The sequence below is a fragment of the Athene noctua genome, chromosome 20 (assembly GCF_965140245.1).
Source record: "Athene noctua chromosome 20, bAthNoc1.hap1.1, whole genome shotgun sequence".
NCBI classification, from domain to species: Eukaryota; Metazoa; Chordata; class Aves; order Strigiformes; family Strigidae; genus Athene; species Athene noctua.
This window is the reverse complement of record NC_134056.1, coordinates 5,540,645-5,554,354: the sequence shown is the minus strand read 5'-3', so window position 1 is coordinate 5,554,354 and position 13,710 is coordinate 5,540,645. Positions and strand designations below refer to the sequence as shown.

At 55.8% G+C, this 13,710-nt stretch overlaps 2 protein-coding genes and 1 long non-coding RNA gene across 9 annotated transcripts in view; 2 read left to right on the top strand and 1 right to left on the bottom strand.

Moving 5' to 3' along the window:
- Nucleotides 1-203: 203 nt before the first annotated feature.
- On the top strand, nucleotides 204-1,940 carry PRRT1B (proline rich transmembrane protein 1B). Its single transcript, XM_074923831.1, has 4 exons — nucleotides 204-240; nucleotides 428-719; nucleotides 945-1,082; nucleotides 1,210-1,940. Exons 2-4 carry the CDS (start codon nucleotides 441-443, stop codon nucleotides 1,354-1,356), a joined length of 564 nt encoding a protein of 187 aa, XP_074779932.1. The 5' UTR covers nucleotides 204-240; nucleotides 428-440; the 3' UTR covers nucleotides 1,357-1,940.
- A 575-nt stretch (nucleotides 1,941-2,515) lies between these two features.
- LOC141968867 (uncharacterized) lies at nucleotides 2,516-3,730 on the top strand. The gene is made up of 2 exons (XR_012634944.1): nucleotides 2,516-2,683; nucleotides 3,385-3,730. It is a non-coding gene; the product is annotated as an uncharacterized LOC141968867 (long non-coding RNA).
- A 144-nt stretch (nucleotides 3,731-3,874) lies between these two features.
- The window catches only part of RAPGEF1 (Rap guanine nucleotide exchange factor 1), an 88,155-nt gene continuing 78,319 nt past the window's right edge, over nucleotides 3,875-13,710 (bottom strand). For all 7 annotated transcript variants that reach the window (XM_074924104.1, XM_074924105.1, XM_074924108.1 and 4 more), the window contains 10 exons: nucleotides 11,466-11,550; nucleotides 10,073-10,165; nucleotides 9,527-9,712; nucleotides 9,296-9,380; nucleotides 8,975-9,069; nucleotides 8,428-8,506; nucleotides 8,185-8,286; nucleotides 7,652-7,749; nucleotides 6,504-6,632; nucleotides 3,875-5,903 (listed from right to left, as the gene is read on the bottom strand). In XM_074924104.1, coding sequence (XP_074780205.1) covers nucleotides 5,753-5,903; nucleotides 6,504-6,632; nucleotides 7,652-7,749; nucleotides 8,185-8,286; nucleotides 8,428-8,506; nucleotides 8,975-9,069; nucleotides 9,296-9,380; nucleotides 9,527-9,712; nucleotides 10,073-10,165; nucleotides 11,466-11,550 — 1,103 coding nt within the window. In that variant the 3' untranslated portion in view covers nucleotides 3,875-5,752. The remainder of the gene's footprint in view (nucleotides 5,904-6,503; nucleotides 6,633-7,651; nucleotides 7,750-8,184; nucleotides 8,287-8,427; nucleotides 8,507-8,974; nucleotides 9,070-9,295; nucleotides 9,381-9,526; nucleotides 9,713-10,072; nucleotides 10,166-11,465; nucleotides 11,551-13,710) is intronic.

Sequence of the window (13,710 nt, the reverse complement as noted above, 5' to 3'; positions counted from 1 at the left end):
CGGGGCGGCGGCAGGGCCGGGGGTGACCGGGGCGGGTGCGGCCGCCGCCCGCGCAGGGCCCGGGCAAACACCCGGTCAATGATTAACCGCCCGGCGCAGAGCCGCGCTCCGGCCGCGCCGCGGGGCCATGCGGGGGCCGGGGGCCGCGGCGGGGCCGTAGCGGGGGAGAGGCGGGCGGGGGGGTGGGGGGTGGGGGGGCAGACCCGAGCGTCCGGCCGTGGGGACCCCGCGGGCACCGACGTGAGTGGGGGACACGGGGGTGGAGCGGGGGGCTTGGGGCTCCCGCGGGGGCCGGGGAGGGGGGGGGCGAAGGAGGGTGCCCGCTCATCTGCTCCCGCAGAGAGCCTGTCCCAGCCCCTGATTTCGGGGGGGGGCGTTTGGGATCGGGGCGGGGGGGCCGTGGGACACACCCCCACTGTCCCCGCAGGCGTCCCGCCGGGATGGAGGGGGACGCGGCGGCCGCAGCCGAGGGAGCGGAGCGGGGGGGCAGCGGCAGCCCCGGCACCCGCGGGGACGGGCCCAGGCTGGTGGCGGCGGCGACCAACGCGGCCTTCGAAGGGGACCCGCCGCCCTACTCGCCCCCGGACCCCAAAAGCGCTCACCTGCTCTACCCGCCCTTCCCGGCCGGCTTCTCCCAGCCAGTGCCCGTCGTCTACCAGCCAGGGCCGGGGCCCTTCCCGCCCCAGGGCATCCCCCCTGCACCCCTGCCCTACACCACCGTACGTACCACCCCCCCCCCCCCCCCCCCCCCCCCCCCCCCCCCCCCCGCCCCGACCTGTTCCTGCCCCGCTCTGCAGAGCAGGGTCACCCCTCATCTCCCCTCCCGGGTTTGTGGGGTCCCAAGCTGTGCCCCAAACCGTGCTTGAGCAGCACAACCCCAGGGAGGGGGGTGCGGGGGGGGGGGATGTTCAGCTCTAACTCCCCCCCCCGCCCCGGTGTTGCAGTACGACGGGCAGCCGAGCGCGGGGCCATCGCCCGGCCGCGGGCAGCGCCCGCCCAAGGACTACATGGTGGAGTCGGTGCTGGTGACCGTCTTCTGCTGCCTCCTGACCGGGGTCATCGCCCTCGTCTACTCCCACGAGGTAAGAATGTGGGATTTACGCCCTGAGTAAAGGTCCTGATTTACACCAAACCCGCCTGAACGCCTCGATTCCCCGCTCCTGGTGCTGGGGGTCTCTTCTAACCTCTCCCCTTCTCCTCCTGTGCCAGACACGGGCAGCACTCAGCCGCGGGGACGTGGCCCAGGCAAACGTGGCATCCAAGAAGGCCCAGTCGCTGGTCCTCTTCAGCCTCCTCTTTGGGTTGTTCGCCTCCATCAGCTGGGTCATCTATGTCCTGGTGACCCTGTACCTGTGACAGGGACCACGAGCCCCAGGGCCACGGCGTGGGCTGGGGGCTCCTTACGGCTCACCACAGGCCCTGTGTGGCATCTGCTGCAGGAAACAGGTAGCCACAAAATGTTATCGGGGCCAAGGGGCAGCGTCTGTCCTTCCCGGCGGGACGAGGAGCCTTTGCCCACCTGCTCTCAGCCCCGTGAACTGTGGCATGGGCAGGACAAACCCAGACCGAAGCGATGCTGGTGCCGTGGGCCGCTGGAGCCGGCTCTGGGCAAGGAGCCGTGTCGGAGCAGCAGCACCACGGACGGGATCAGGCTCTGCTGCGGGATGCTGAACCCTGGTACTGCGGGCTGACACTTGGCGAGGCAGAACGGGACTGTCGCGGGGGGAGCATCTTGCAGAATTGGGCTGGAGATGGAGTAAATGGCCGAGACACAATGGAGAGGCCAAGGTGTGCTGCCTGAGACTCCCTCAGCGATAATTAATAACGTGAGAAGATATAAAAGCATATGTTTAGCTTCTGTGATAATTTTGCACACACAAATACACACCCACGCTGTATCACCACCTTCTTGCTGCTTCCAGATTGAAATAAAACACAGGTGTAGCCAAAGCTGCTGTTTTCCGTCCACGCCAAGGACCTTCCCCTCCCTGTGGCTTTTATCCACCACAAAACTCAGGGTAAGTTCTCCTGTAATTGGTCAAATTGGGGTTTCCTTCAAAAGCAGGTGGGCGCTGGGGAAGGGGAGCCCATGCAGGCCCCAGGTCTGGGGGTGCCGCTCGCGGAGCTGCTGCGGGGAGGGGGCGGACGAGCCGCTGGGTCTTCCCCAGGCCGCTGCGAGGAGCCGTGCAGGATGTGCCCCGCGCGCCCCGGCCACGCTCCCGCCTGCCTCCCGGGGGCTGCCACAGCCCCCCCCCCCGCCTGCAGCCCCCACACACCCCACACACACCCCGCAGCCTCCCCGTGCTTTGCTGGGCTGGTGGGACATGGCCCCGTGGTCCAGCCCCGGTGAGCGAGTGAAGGATCCGTGCTCGGTCCATGTCTGGGCATCCTCCTCCCCAGCTGGCCGATGCCGATTGTTTCCAGAGGAATTTTGAACCCCGTCCAGGACTGAAATAGCACGGGAGCGTGCTCGGCCGCCGCAGGGGTTATTTATAGCCCTCAGCCAGCCGGCCCGTGGCCGCTGCAGGGACTGGGCTGCGGCCGGGCACGCATCTGCCAACGTGTGTTTGGGGGAGCCAAAACCCCCCGACACGGGGGATGCCAGTGCCCGGAGGAAGGTGACAGGAGCAGAATCCCCTCCCGTGGGTAGGGGTTATGCTGGGGCGAGACCATCTCAGCGGAGGTAAGGAGGAGCTTTAGAGGGGAAAAATAAAAGGGAAAAGGGTCAAGGGCAGAGGAAAACCCCAAGGGGCACGTGAGAAAACACGAGGCCACACCAGTGCCAGAAGTGGATTCGATTGTCACTTTAATCCACAGACTGCTGCATGCACCGTAAACAGGATCGTCAGGCGGGTTTGTTATTGGTGTTTATTTGCCTTTTATATAAAAGTTACAGGTCTGAAATGTTTGCAGGAAGATGCCGCCATGGGGACTGGGTTAGTGGGAGATATATAATACAACCAAAGAGCTGGGGGAGAGGCCTGGGAGCGGGGCAGGGGGCTGGTGACGGGGGGCAGCGCTTCTCCCGCTCCCTGCCCCGCACGGGGAGGGCAGCACCACCCCTCCCTGCCCCCGGAGAGAGAGAGGTGCTGGGCTGGGGAACGCTGCCTGCGAGACCCTCCAGCACCCTCCTGGCCAGTCCCGGGAAGGGCTGCGGGGCCACTGCTGCCCAGGGGTGCTGCTCCCGGAGAGGGGGGGGTCTTGGGGCAGCAAATCTGGGAGAAGAGACCCGGTTTTAGGGTCACTCTGATGCTGAGAGCCTGGCCCAGGGCTGGGACATGAACTGGGATGGAGCAAAGGGGTGAGGTGTAGGCTGAGCCTCCGGCTTTTGGGGAGTGAGGGGCAAGACCCCCCTTTGGTGCTGAGAGGGTTTGTGGTTTCTAGGGCAGGACCGAACCTGGACACGGCTCCCGCTCACCAGCGAGAGGAGGCGAGCACCGCAGCAGGGCAAGACAAGGTGCCCCCTCCTCTGCCTCTGTGGCATCGAGCCCCAGGCGGGAACTGGCCCCCCCACAGCCCCTGCAGTGAACCCACCCCCCCCCCCACGGCCTCCCCACAGGCAGAGCGGGGCGAGGGGCTGCGGCTTTAGTGCTACCACCACACACACCACTCCTAGAGACAGCCCGGGCCACTGCACAGCGGGCGAGGGAGGTGCTGGGAGCAGCCGGGGGAAGCCCTCACCAGCCACCGGGTGGAATTGCCTTTTCACAGTCTCATCATGTCAGGGTTTGTTTTAAAACCTTATTTACAAAGGAATACGCAAGCCTTGCTTCCTGCGTGGAAGGCTGGGAAGCCTCTGGGGATGGCAAAGCCTCGGCCAGACACGACACACGGCTCCAAGGCCCTTAGTGCCATCAAAAAGAAGCGTTTTGGAAGGGTTCTGGCTCGGCTGCGCATCTCTCTGCACTTCAGCATTTGGCCACTGCAGAAGTCCTGTGCCTAAACCTTCAGGAAAATAATCAAGCTGGGCACAATCCTGTGAATGGGGCAGCGCTGCTGTGGCTCCCTCCTGCCGCCCGTCAGGCGGAGCTGCCGGCTGAGACTTTGCGATCTGGAGAAGGAAGTGCTTGCAACTCTGATTCACCCAGAATAAACAGAGAGGCTTTAGCAAACACGGAGCTGCTATTGAGAAATAAGTTAAGGATGCTCTGCCAAACACCCCGTCTGTATTCCTTGCGAGCCGCTGCCCTAAAACAGCCGGGTTTGGTTAGACAGAACTCTGTAAAAACCTGTGACCACGGACACGGCGCTGAGAAAGGCCTCGCACGGCTGCTAAAACCCACAGCGTGGGCTCAAACCCACGATCCACACTGCAAACCATCGGATGAGGAGAGAGGAGGGATGCGAAATGGCCTGGCCAGGGCTGCAGTGGGGAGGACACCCCAGGGGGGGACACAGAGAGGGGACAGAGGGGCTGAATAAGGCACACCGAACGGACTGGGGTTGTCGCTGCTGGGTGGGAAATGAGAAACACACACACACACACACCCCCCCTCGCTCTTCCACGCCTGCCCCTGCCATGGGGGGCTGGGGACAGGGACCTGCTGGGGCTCCTGCTGAAGCGCACAAAGCACAGCACCAAGGGTTGGCCAGGTGGGGACCCCCTGAAAAAAAACATTTGGCAACAGTGAGAGGAGAGAGGAGCAGGGTGGAGGGGACGGAGCGGCTCGGCGGGGCACAGGGCTCCTTCCCAGATCCCATTTCCAACCCCAGAAACGGACCCGCTGGCTCCTTCGCCCGGCTCCTGCGCCCGCCCCGAGCCTCCTGTCTTTCAGCACTTGGAACGACATTGTCACTGGTTGTGAGTTTTATACATACGGTTTTGCACTTTTTTTTTCCTATAAACCCATTGGTATTCAGACATGCATCAAAAAAATCCCCAATGGATTCTAAATACTAATATTTACAGTCTTGTATACTACAGCATTTACTGTGCAAAAGCTAGTACCATCACTAAAAGATACGGGCTCACGGGGCACGTGAACCACAGTACCTCGGGTAGTCAATGTTTCCAGGGTTTGGAGGGATTACCGTTACTTAAATAACGAGATCTGAGAGGAGGAGGGGGATACGATGACTGGAGATGGCGGGTCCCTGCCCACATTTTCAGTGCCTCTTCCATATCTACGACCGGTGCCTTCCTCTCCCATGGAGAAGGCGCCAGAGACCTGGGGTAAACCGAAGACCCCTGTAAACACAAGCAGCTCTCTGAAAGCAGAGCTCCTCCGGCAGGCAGCCCGAGACTCTCCCACCCTCATCTCCTAGGGGTGAGCACGTGTCGAGGTGGCACTGCAGGGGAGACTCAAACCCTTGGCTTCCACGGCTGCTGCCTGCTGAGCACCCCTCCGGAGACAAGTCTGCGGGTGCTGAGCTCTTGCCGACCCTCCTTTGCGGATGAAAACAAAAGCCCAGGTATTCCCGGGTGCAATCGGCCAGCAAACCGGGAACACGTTTGGATGGGACCCTCTTTCCACAAAGCTCTCTCCCCGGGTTTAAAGCTGATTCATGGCACGGAGGGGCGGGAGGAGAAGGAGGGCGAGTGCAGCGAGCACCGGCTGATCTCTGCCCTTCGCGGCCGACGCGCACGGTCGCCTCTCGCCCGCGGCGAGAGCCCGACATTCCCACCCCCAGGGATGGCTGCCAGCTGGGAGGGAGTGTCATCCAGTAACAGGTACAAACATTGAACTCCAGTCTCATAGCTGCCCTCGGTGCGTCTGCAGAGCAATTCTCCTCGCTCGCACGACCCCTCCTCCTAGGTTTTCTCTTCTCGGTCTGTTTTCCGCCTCGTTATGTTCCGAGGTTTGATTTTGAGGGACAGTTCCCACAAAGCCTCCTCGGCTAGGTGGTCGCTGAAATCGTTGAAGAATGACACTATGTCGTCGTTTCTTTTGATGTCGTAATGTCTGGAAAACCACAGAGTAGGGCGGCAGTTAAACAAGGGGCTACCTGGGGACCTCTCCCAACTTTGAGACACCCCTGCCCTGCTCTAAGGGACATCCAGCATTACCTGAGCCCAATATTCCTGACTGGTGTGACTCCAAAAAAGGGGGAAACCCATCATGCTCACCACTGAATTGGGAAAAAAAAAAAAATAAAAGGGCCCTATCACACTGAAATCAGTGGTTAGATCTGCTGCCTCTGCTGCAAGGCAGCATTGAAGAAAACCCTGCAGGTCCTAGAGAACACAGGAACCAGCGACAGCAAAACCTGGTGGGAAAACTGTTGTGTGAAAGAGAGTAGCGGCAAAACTTTACTTCACTGGATCTCAAAACTAATATAGGAAAAATGTCTTCCCAACTTTTAGTCATGGCTAACCTAGAGAGGAGAGGAGACTGTGCCCAGAGCCCTGTCCTTCCCAGGTCCCCTTACACCTCTATCATGATGCTCTGACTTTAGACTCCCTTCCCCTTCCATGGGGGCTCCGTGCTCCAGCCACAACCCCCCCACCGGTCCCCACCGTGGTGCCTCAAAGCCAGCCCTGCCCTCCCCGGGGCTGCACTTACACTTGTTGGAAGCACCTCATGCTGTCCAGGATGTTAAACTGCTGCCAGCGCTTGGAGAAGTTCACTTTGCTGTCAATGTAATCAGGGTTTCCCAGATGAACAAAGGTCAGGTCCTGCAGAATCAGGCCTCTGAAAGAGAGAAAGGCGCAGCAGGCCGGGGAGTGGGCAAACAAGTGCAGAGGTTAGTCACACAGGGCGGGACAGCCAGGCAAAAGGCAGCTCCAGGCAATCTAACGGCCTCCCGCTGCCATCAGCACTGCAACTTCAAACTCGAGGGAAACGTGTCCCCGGCAGCAGATGTGAGGGGGTGCAGGTGCAGGGCACCCACCACGCAGAGCTGAGGGACCCCTGCGGCGAGGCACGCTGAGGGTGCTCTTCCACCCTCCATGGAAAGGAGACCAGGTGGGAGAAGGTCGCAATGGGAAGTGCCTGCCAGGGGTTAAACCTTCCCTCCAGTTTTATGCCAGAGGGTTTCCCTAACAAGGGAGTCACTGCTCCCTTCCTCCCTCTGCCTCCCCTGCTCAGCCATGTCTGCACAGCCCTGACGTGGGCCCCTGCCAGAGGAGATGCCATGTACATACGCAACCTCTTCCTACAGAGCTCTTCCCACGGAAGAAAGCAAGAACGGGAAAAGTTTACTGGTGTAAACCCAGAGCAAATCTGGTATCAGATCAGAGGGCTCTTATGGAGAAGGGCAATGGCTTCAACCTTTCATCTAGAAGCAGGGTGACAAGCAGACTCCTCGTTTACCAGCTCTCGCTGTCAGCAGAACCAGAGCTGCAGCAGAGGAGTAAGCAGCAGCTTGAAGCTGTGAGATCCACTGCACCTCATGGAAAAATCTGTCCTTCTGCACACAGTCCCCAAAGAAAAATAGTCAACTAAAGAAAAAGCATCAGCTAAAGATCCAGACACTTGATCTTTCCTTTGCCACAGTCAATTCACAAAAGCTTTCTTTACAAGAAGACAGCTGCCACCCTCCCTCCTAAGCTACAGGAGAGGGCTCAGGGGTTGGTGTGGCACATCACCCTCTTGTTCTAGATGTGGGGCAAAAGGCAAGCGCTGAGCTGAGCAGAACCTGCTGAGAAATCCTTGACAGAACCATTTGCACGTGCTGAAGTAACGGCAGAGGAAAGAAGCTACCAACTCACAGGTAAGGTATGCAGGGAGGCTCCACATCAGCCAGAGCTGCTCGGTAGGCGCGGAAGGAGGAGGAGCTGTCAATCAGCGTGCAGTACTCAGCCAGGCCCTGGCAGAACACAAAGCCCACACTGACACCGCTTGCTGAACCCCCCTTTTCTTTGTAACCCCCCCCCCGACAGCCACGCAGGCCAGGCAGTTAATGCCACCCTGCAGACCCTTCCAACTGATCTGCTCAGCCTGACCCCGAGTGCGTATACCCACAGCCTCGCTGCCTCCAGCCTCAGCTTCAATCTGCAGGGAGGAGGAGGAGGAGGAGGCGGCTGTTCTCGCCTGTGCAGCCCTGGCACTCCCACAGCCGTCAGAATGCCCAGCAATGCTGCAGGCTTCCAGGGCCCAATGGCATTATAGCCCCTGGGGAGCAGTTATCCACCATCCCTCCACCTGGGACCTTGCTGAGCTGTTAACCCCCCTCCCAGCAGTTTCACTCCGTAACCAGAGTTATCTTCCTCCCCTGAAGATGAGAGCCCTCACTGCTGCTCACCTCCGAGGTTTGCTTCTGCCACTCCAGCCTTCGGATGGGTGCAGAGTCCAGTGCAGAAAGAATGGCCAAATAGGAATTAAAATTATTCAGCTTTCGTAAGTGCTGTGAAGAGGGAGAATATTCATTACTCTAGAGATCTGAAAAGCCTTCTAGCATCAAACAGCTCTGCCAACCAGAAGGTCCCACTCCCCTGCTCCTTTAAGGAGCAGCGTGTGTAATTCACAGCAAGAACCAAGCTGGTACCTTCATAATCTTTATAAATTTAAGGAGCAGCCTCTCTCGGTCTTGAGCCTTCTCTTGTAGCATAATTATTGAACGGACCCTGGAAGAACAGACAGAAAAAAACAGATAAACCCACTTCAGCAGATCTCAGATTTCTTCCTGTTTCACTGAAAAACCCAGTAAGGATGGGCCAACAATACCGGAAAGTTCATTTTATCTCCATCTTAAATGGAGCACTCTAATTCATAACAAAGACAGAATAACTTCAAGGATGACCACTATAACCCTTCACAGAGTGCATTTATTTGCAAGGGGAATGTTTGTTTGAAGGGCACAATGGTACTAACAAGAACTCCTGTGGGCTACAGCGCCCTCCACAACCCTCACGATTTTCTTTCTTGTGTGCTCTGGGGTCTTTGATGAGTGCCCTGCATGCACTTCCTGGCCAAAAATATATGTTATCCCACTTGTAACAAGGGAACCCAACCCTGCAAGGAAATTTTTGACTATTTGTAGGGCACTGGAGGTTAAGCACGGTTCAGTGCCATGGTTGTTCTGAGCTCCTTACCAGTAGGACATGTTATTAAAGTGCTCTGTGAACTGTGTCAGGTTGGGGCTTTTCTCTTCATTTTGTTCCTTTGCCCAAAGCAAAACTTCTGGGATCTGTCAAAGAAGAGGAGAGGGGTGGGAAAATACCACACGTTAAAATGGAATTTCTGCTTCGAGATTCCCAGTCACAGCCTGTGGCCACAGCCGTTTGGTGACACAGGTTCAGCTGTCTCCTACAACCCAAGGGGTGAGCTTGGAGAGCTGGCAGGGAATACCAGAGATTGCAGAGGGTATGTGTTCAAATCCCTCCCACACCCTCACCCCCTCCTCGCCTCTGTACCTCAATTTTATAGAAGAGTTCAGCATCTAGCAGGGTCAGCTGCTCGGCTATTTCATGACTGTGGAAATCATGCAGGGTCCCTGGCCTGGAGGAAACAAGGATGATACAAAGGCTTGTGACCTGCTGTCTTTCCTTTCTTATGTTTTGGACTAAAAAAATTCTTGTCTCCTAAAGAAAGGGATGCCCTGTCTCTCAAAGGACCAAGATATGGTTATGTGCCTCTTTCCTCACCTGGCTGCCACCCCACGGGCTGCAAGAGGTTTGATGGAATTGGCGTAGCTCAGCATTTTCTTCTGATCCACTTTATCAAGGATATTCTTGCGTAACACTCTGGCAAGGCTTAGCTCCCCGTTGCAGACAAGCCGGAAGACCAGGTCCATCAGCAGCTTGAGAATTTCCTCTGTCAACTCCACTAAGCTGAGAGAAAGATGGAAAACCCAGGGAAGGCGTCAGAGCTATGACTCTGAGCTACAGAGTCTGTATCTGTACCGAGTCTTGTCACTCTTTCCCACATGCAGAACTGAGTGACTCAAATTCCTCTTCCCAGCTCTTCCTTTCCCAGAGATTCCCCTTTTACTGGTTATTTTAAAATCACTGACTCAGTGAGGACACACAGAGAACCTACAACAAGAGGGTTCAGCACTCTAGGTGTTTCACTGGTCAGGGCAGGGGATTCCATCTGTCATCGCAGATGGGGTTTAAAAAGCAAATCTTCATAACCTTTTGTATTGTTACTGACCCCACACCTCCCACCCCAGAACAAAGAAGGCAACTCACCACAGCTCATCCACCACTCTCACCAGCACGAAGAAGGTGTTCTTACTGACTCGCTTCTTAAACGTGTCTGGGAAGTGGCAAAACTTCTCATATGTTGGTTGCAAATTAAAGAATCAACTTAATGTAGTCGGACCAGCATCAGTGCAATTAACAGCTGCCTTGATGAGTAGCATACTATTAATTGAATAGCAAACTATTCTGCCTTGACTGGAAGTGGTGTTCGATTTCCAGGAGATAAGGGACACCGACATGGCTCTAATTAAGATGGTATTAGGCTGCCACCAGCTGCAGGTAGCAGGGGTGTGAGGAGGTACATGCACCTCGCAGAATCGGTGCTAGAAGAGCAGGTGTACCCTGAAACTGTTCTAAGGTGAGATTTAACGAGCAGCACTCCTCTGCTGTCATCTCCCCCACTGCTCTGTGACATCTGGTCTCAACAGATCTCAGATGTCACCTCTACCTTCCTCACTGCCCAATTTGCTGCATTGGCAGGGGAGAAAAAGCTTCTGCCAGGCAGACAAAGGGAAAGAGAAGAAGGTTATCAGTAAGTCAAGTATTGACAAGGGCCTGGAGGAAGGCCCCAGCCAGTATTTTCACCGAGAGCTGCTGTGCAGTGAGATTTGCCGTGTCCTTGGCCGTGCTGATCCCAGCAGGAGCATGGGGAGCAGCAGCTCCGCTGCAGATGGCAGTGATGAGCTGCGACACAGGACAGGGTGACGTCAGGCTCCCTCCGATGTGCGTGTGTTCAGGACCAAAGCCCACGGGGCCTTTGCACTGCCTGAACCAACACTGACCCGCTCAGCTGATGGTGAAGGGAGCCACGGGAACAGAGCCAAAGGGAAGGAACTGCAGGCAGGACACTCAATGAGAAGCCTTCTCCGCACTCTGCCAGGAATGCTAACGCTCACCCGGCCACGTAAGGGGCCCTCACCCCGTTAGTGGTTACAAGCTCAGTTCAGAACTGGGAGGCCAAGAGGACATTATCTTCTGTGCTGTGTTTCTCGTAGTAAGAGAATAGGTCTTGATGATTTAGTCATCTCTAGTATTAAAACTACACCAGGCAGCCCGATCCCCATTCTACAAATGAGATGTCCCAAACAAATGACCAATTCCCCAGTCACATACAGAAAATGTGAACTGCTTCTCCCCTGCCAGGGCCCTCAGGAGACTACTCTCAGGTCCAGTACTCCACCCTGCCTGGATCTGCCCAGCAGCATTTCCCATCTGCAGCACTCAGAGATGAAAGAAGTCCTGCCTGGGACACCTCCAGGGCAAGCACATTACTGACCACCTTGTCAGCAGGCTTTTGACCAAGCAACTTGCCACCAACACCGTGGTGACCGCCCGGCTCTGATTCCTGGTGGGGTGAACTGCCACTCATGCAGAAGGATATCTGTACTGCAGCTTCTTGATGAGCTCTTCAGGGGTAATAAATGTCCTGTATGTAGTCAGAAAGGCTTCACAGTACAGCACCAGATCTACAGAGAAAGACAAGAAAGCCTCAGTCAATCCTGCTTTCAGAAAAAAGAAGCTTCTTGCAAGGCTGAATCCAGTCTTAAGAGGAAGAAGACATGGACACATTTTGACTCGAATGGACTTTACAGAAATGCTGTGCTGTTGTTTCTTACCAGCAGATGGACCCTACGGCACAAGAGCAACAGTGAAACTGCCCTGTCCCCACCAGCCTGACTCCCATTTGCATCACTCAGGCTTGTCGTTTCACTTAGGCGACCACCAAAGGGGTTAGTAAAAAACACTTGTTTAGGGGACAGGAAATTTCAATAATGGGGTCAGGAAAAAATGTGGTTAAGACTTCGGGGATACTTTAAAGAGAAGAACTGATTGTGAGAGGTGGGTGCCTGTTCTCTGTCTTTACTGCTTAGGCAGCACAGAGCCCTGCAGAAAGACACAGTCACTCTTCCCTCCTGATCAGGGACACACGTGTTTTGACATGATGATATGGTGCCGCAGACCCTATGCCCTTGCCGTGTTCCAGGAAATCTGCCCCAGGACAGTGTAAACAGAAGATTATTTTCAACCAAAAGAATAAATTGCATTGCAAAAACTGACGCTACCATGACCATGATGCTGCCACAACACAGACTGATGCGGTGAACGCAGACAGCTTTTGTTTATTAATCTGCAGCAGTGGGTGCTACAGGCCCCAGAATAGAAAAGGCTTTGGCCATCAGCCTGGGCACAAAGGAGGGAATTTGAAAAAGCAGGAACTGCAAATGGGAAAGAAGATTTCAGGTCAAGACTGCAGTACACGTGCAGTCCCAGGCAAGGGTTGGTCACTGTGGACAGTTTCAAAATGGAAACTTGCTGGCCCTGGTATAAAACCACACAGCACTGCAGGCTGTGTGTGCACTGGGAGGGCACACTGTTCCTGCCCGGCTCGCTGCAACTGCAGGCAGAGCCTTGGTAGCCCAGATGGGGAGAAAAAGCTTCTGCCTAGGCGAGGCTGTGCACGTAAAGCTCACTTCAGCCAGGACAGGGATCACCCCACACCCGTGTGCTGCAGCATCCATCCACTGCGCGTGGAGGGGCGGAAAGCAGGGCACGGTGTGTCAGCTGTGCCTCTCCACCTGCGGCGCTGCTCTTGGCAGGAGCCTGACAGAGACGCTGCCTCCTCCTGCTCTTAAATCAGAGAGTGCTGCTGCCTTTTGGTTAAAGACAATCAGACATAAGCTCTAAAGCTGGAGGCTGGGTGGTCATGTCAGGGGTGAGTCCTAGGCCTCGTCCAGCTGTAATCCTGCACTCAGGGTAAGCACATGTGGCTGTGAGCACTTAACTGACCACGGATTTTATTCCTAAAGACCACAAGTCTCTCTTTATCCCTTATTTCATTTAGCTCTTTTAGAAAACTCCAATGGACAAGAAGCATCATGCAACAGGGCGTGGAGTTACATTTATTCTGGGTTCCCATCTGCCCAAAAGGCAACGTGAGGTAATACAGCTGGTCTGCTCTGGCACTTGAAGCTGCCAAGAAATTCATCTTTAAAGGAAAGCCTCTTAACTATACCCCTCTGTGCTGTTTGGCTGATTGATTTACAAGCCCTGAATTCTTCTCATTGTAAGCTTAATTCATTAACCCTCTCAGTCACCCAAACATTGGGTTAGCATAGCACAAATTCCTCCATGCTCCATTCAGCGGCTTGGCAGAGCCTGTGAGGCTCAGCTCTGTGACTATTCTGAGAAACGTGCCGCACAGAGCTCCCTCCACCCAGCCGCTCTCCCCGTCCCCACTGCTGTGCATTGAAAATCCTGCTCTAGTTTTTTCCTAGTCTTAAGAGGTTCTCCACAGCTCTCGCCTCACTGCTTGCGGCACCCTCAGAGCTCCCCATTCAGGAGCTGGAGGTCTAGCACTCATCCCTTTACCAACTAGCTGTCTGTCAACAGGAACAGCAGGGAAGTTCTTCCAATGCCATGCTTGTTCTGGAGAACAGCAGGAATAAATCAGGGTTTCTCTATTCCAGCTTCAGCATTTTTATAAAGGGGTATTTCCACCATCTCATTTAAACTATTTTTTTTTTAAATATACATATTTAGTCTTGGCGCAATCAATTGCCTCCTCCTCTCTAGTGTGTTCCTAACTTTGGTCCTTTCTGCCTGGATTTGCTGCCCAGTGTAAACAG

Excerpts from the sequence above, each read along its gene's own strand:
- PRRT1B (XM_074923831.1), top strand. The coding sequence starts at position 441 with ATGGAGGGGGACGCGGCGGCCGCAGCCGAGGGAGCGGAGCGGGGGGGC. Across the intron at positions 720-944 it reads CACCCCTGCCCTACACCACC|TACGACGGGCAGCCGAGCGC; the intron begins GTACGTACCACC and ends CCGGTGTTGCAG. Across the intron at positions 1,083-1,209 it reads CCCTCGTCTACTCCCACGAG|ACACGGGCAGCACTCAGCCG; the intron begins GTAAGAATGTGG and ends CTCCTGTGCCAG.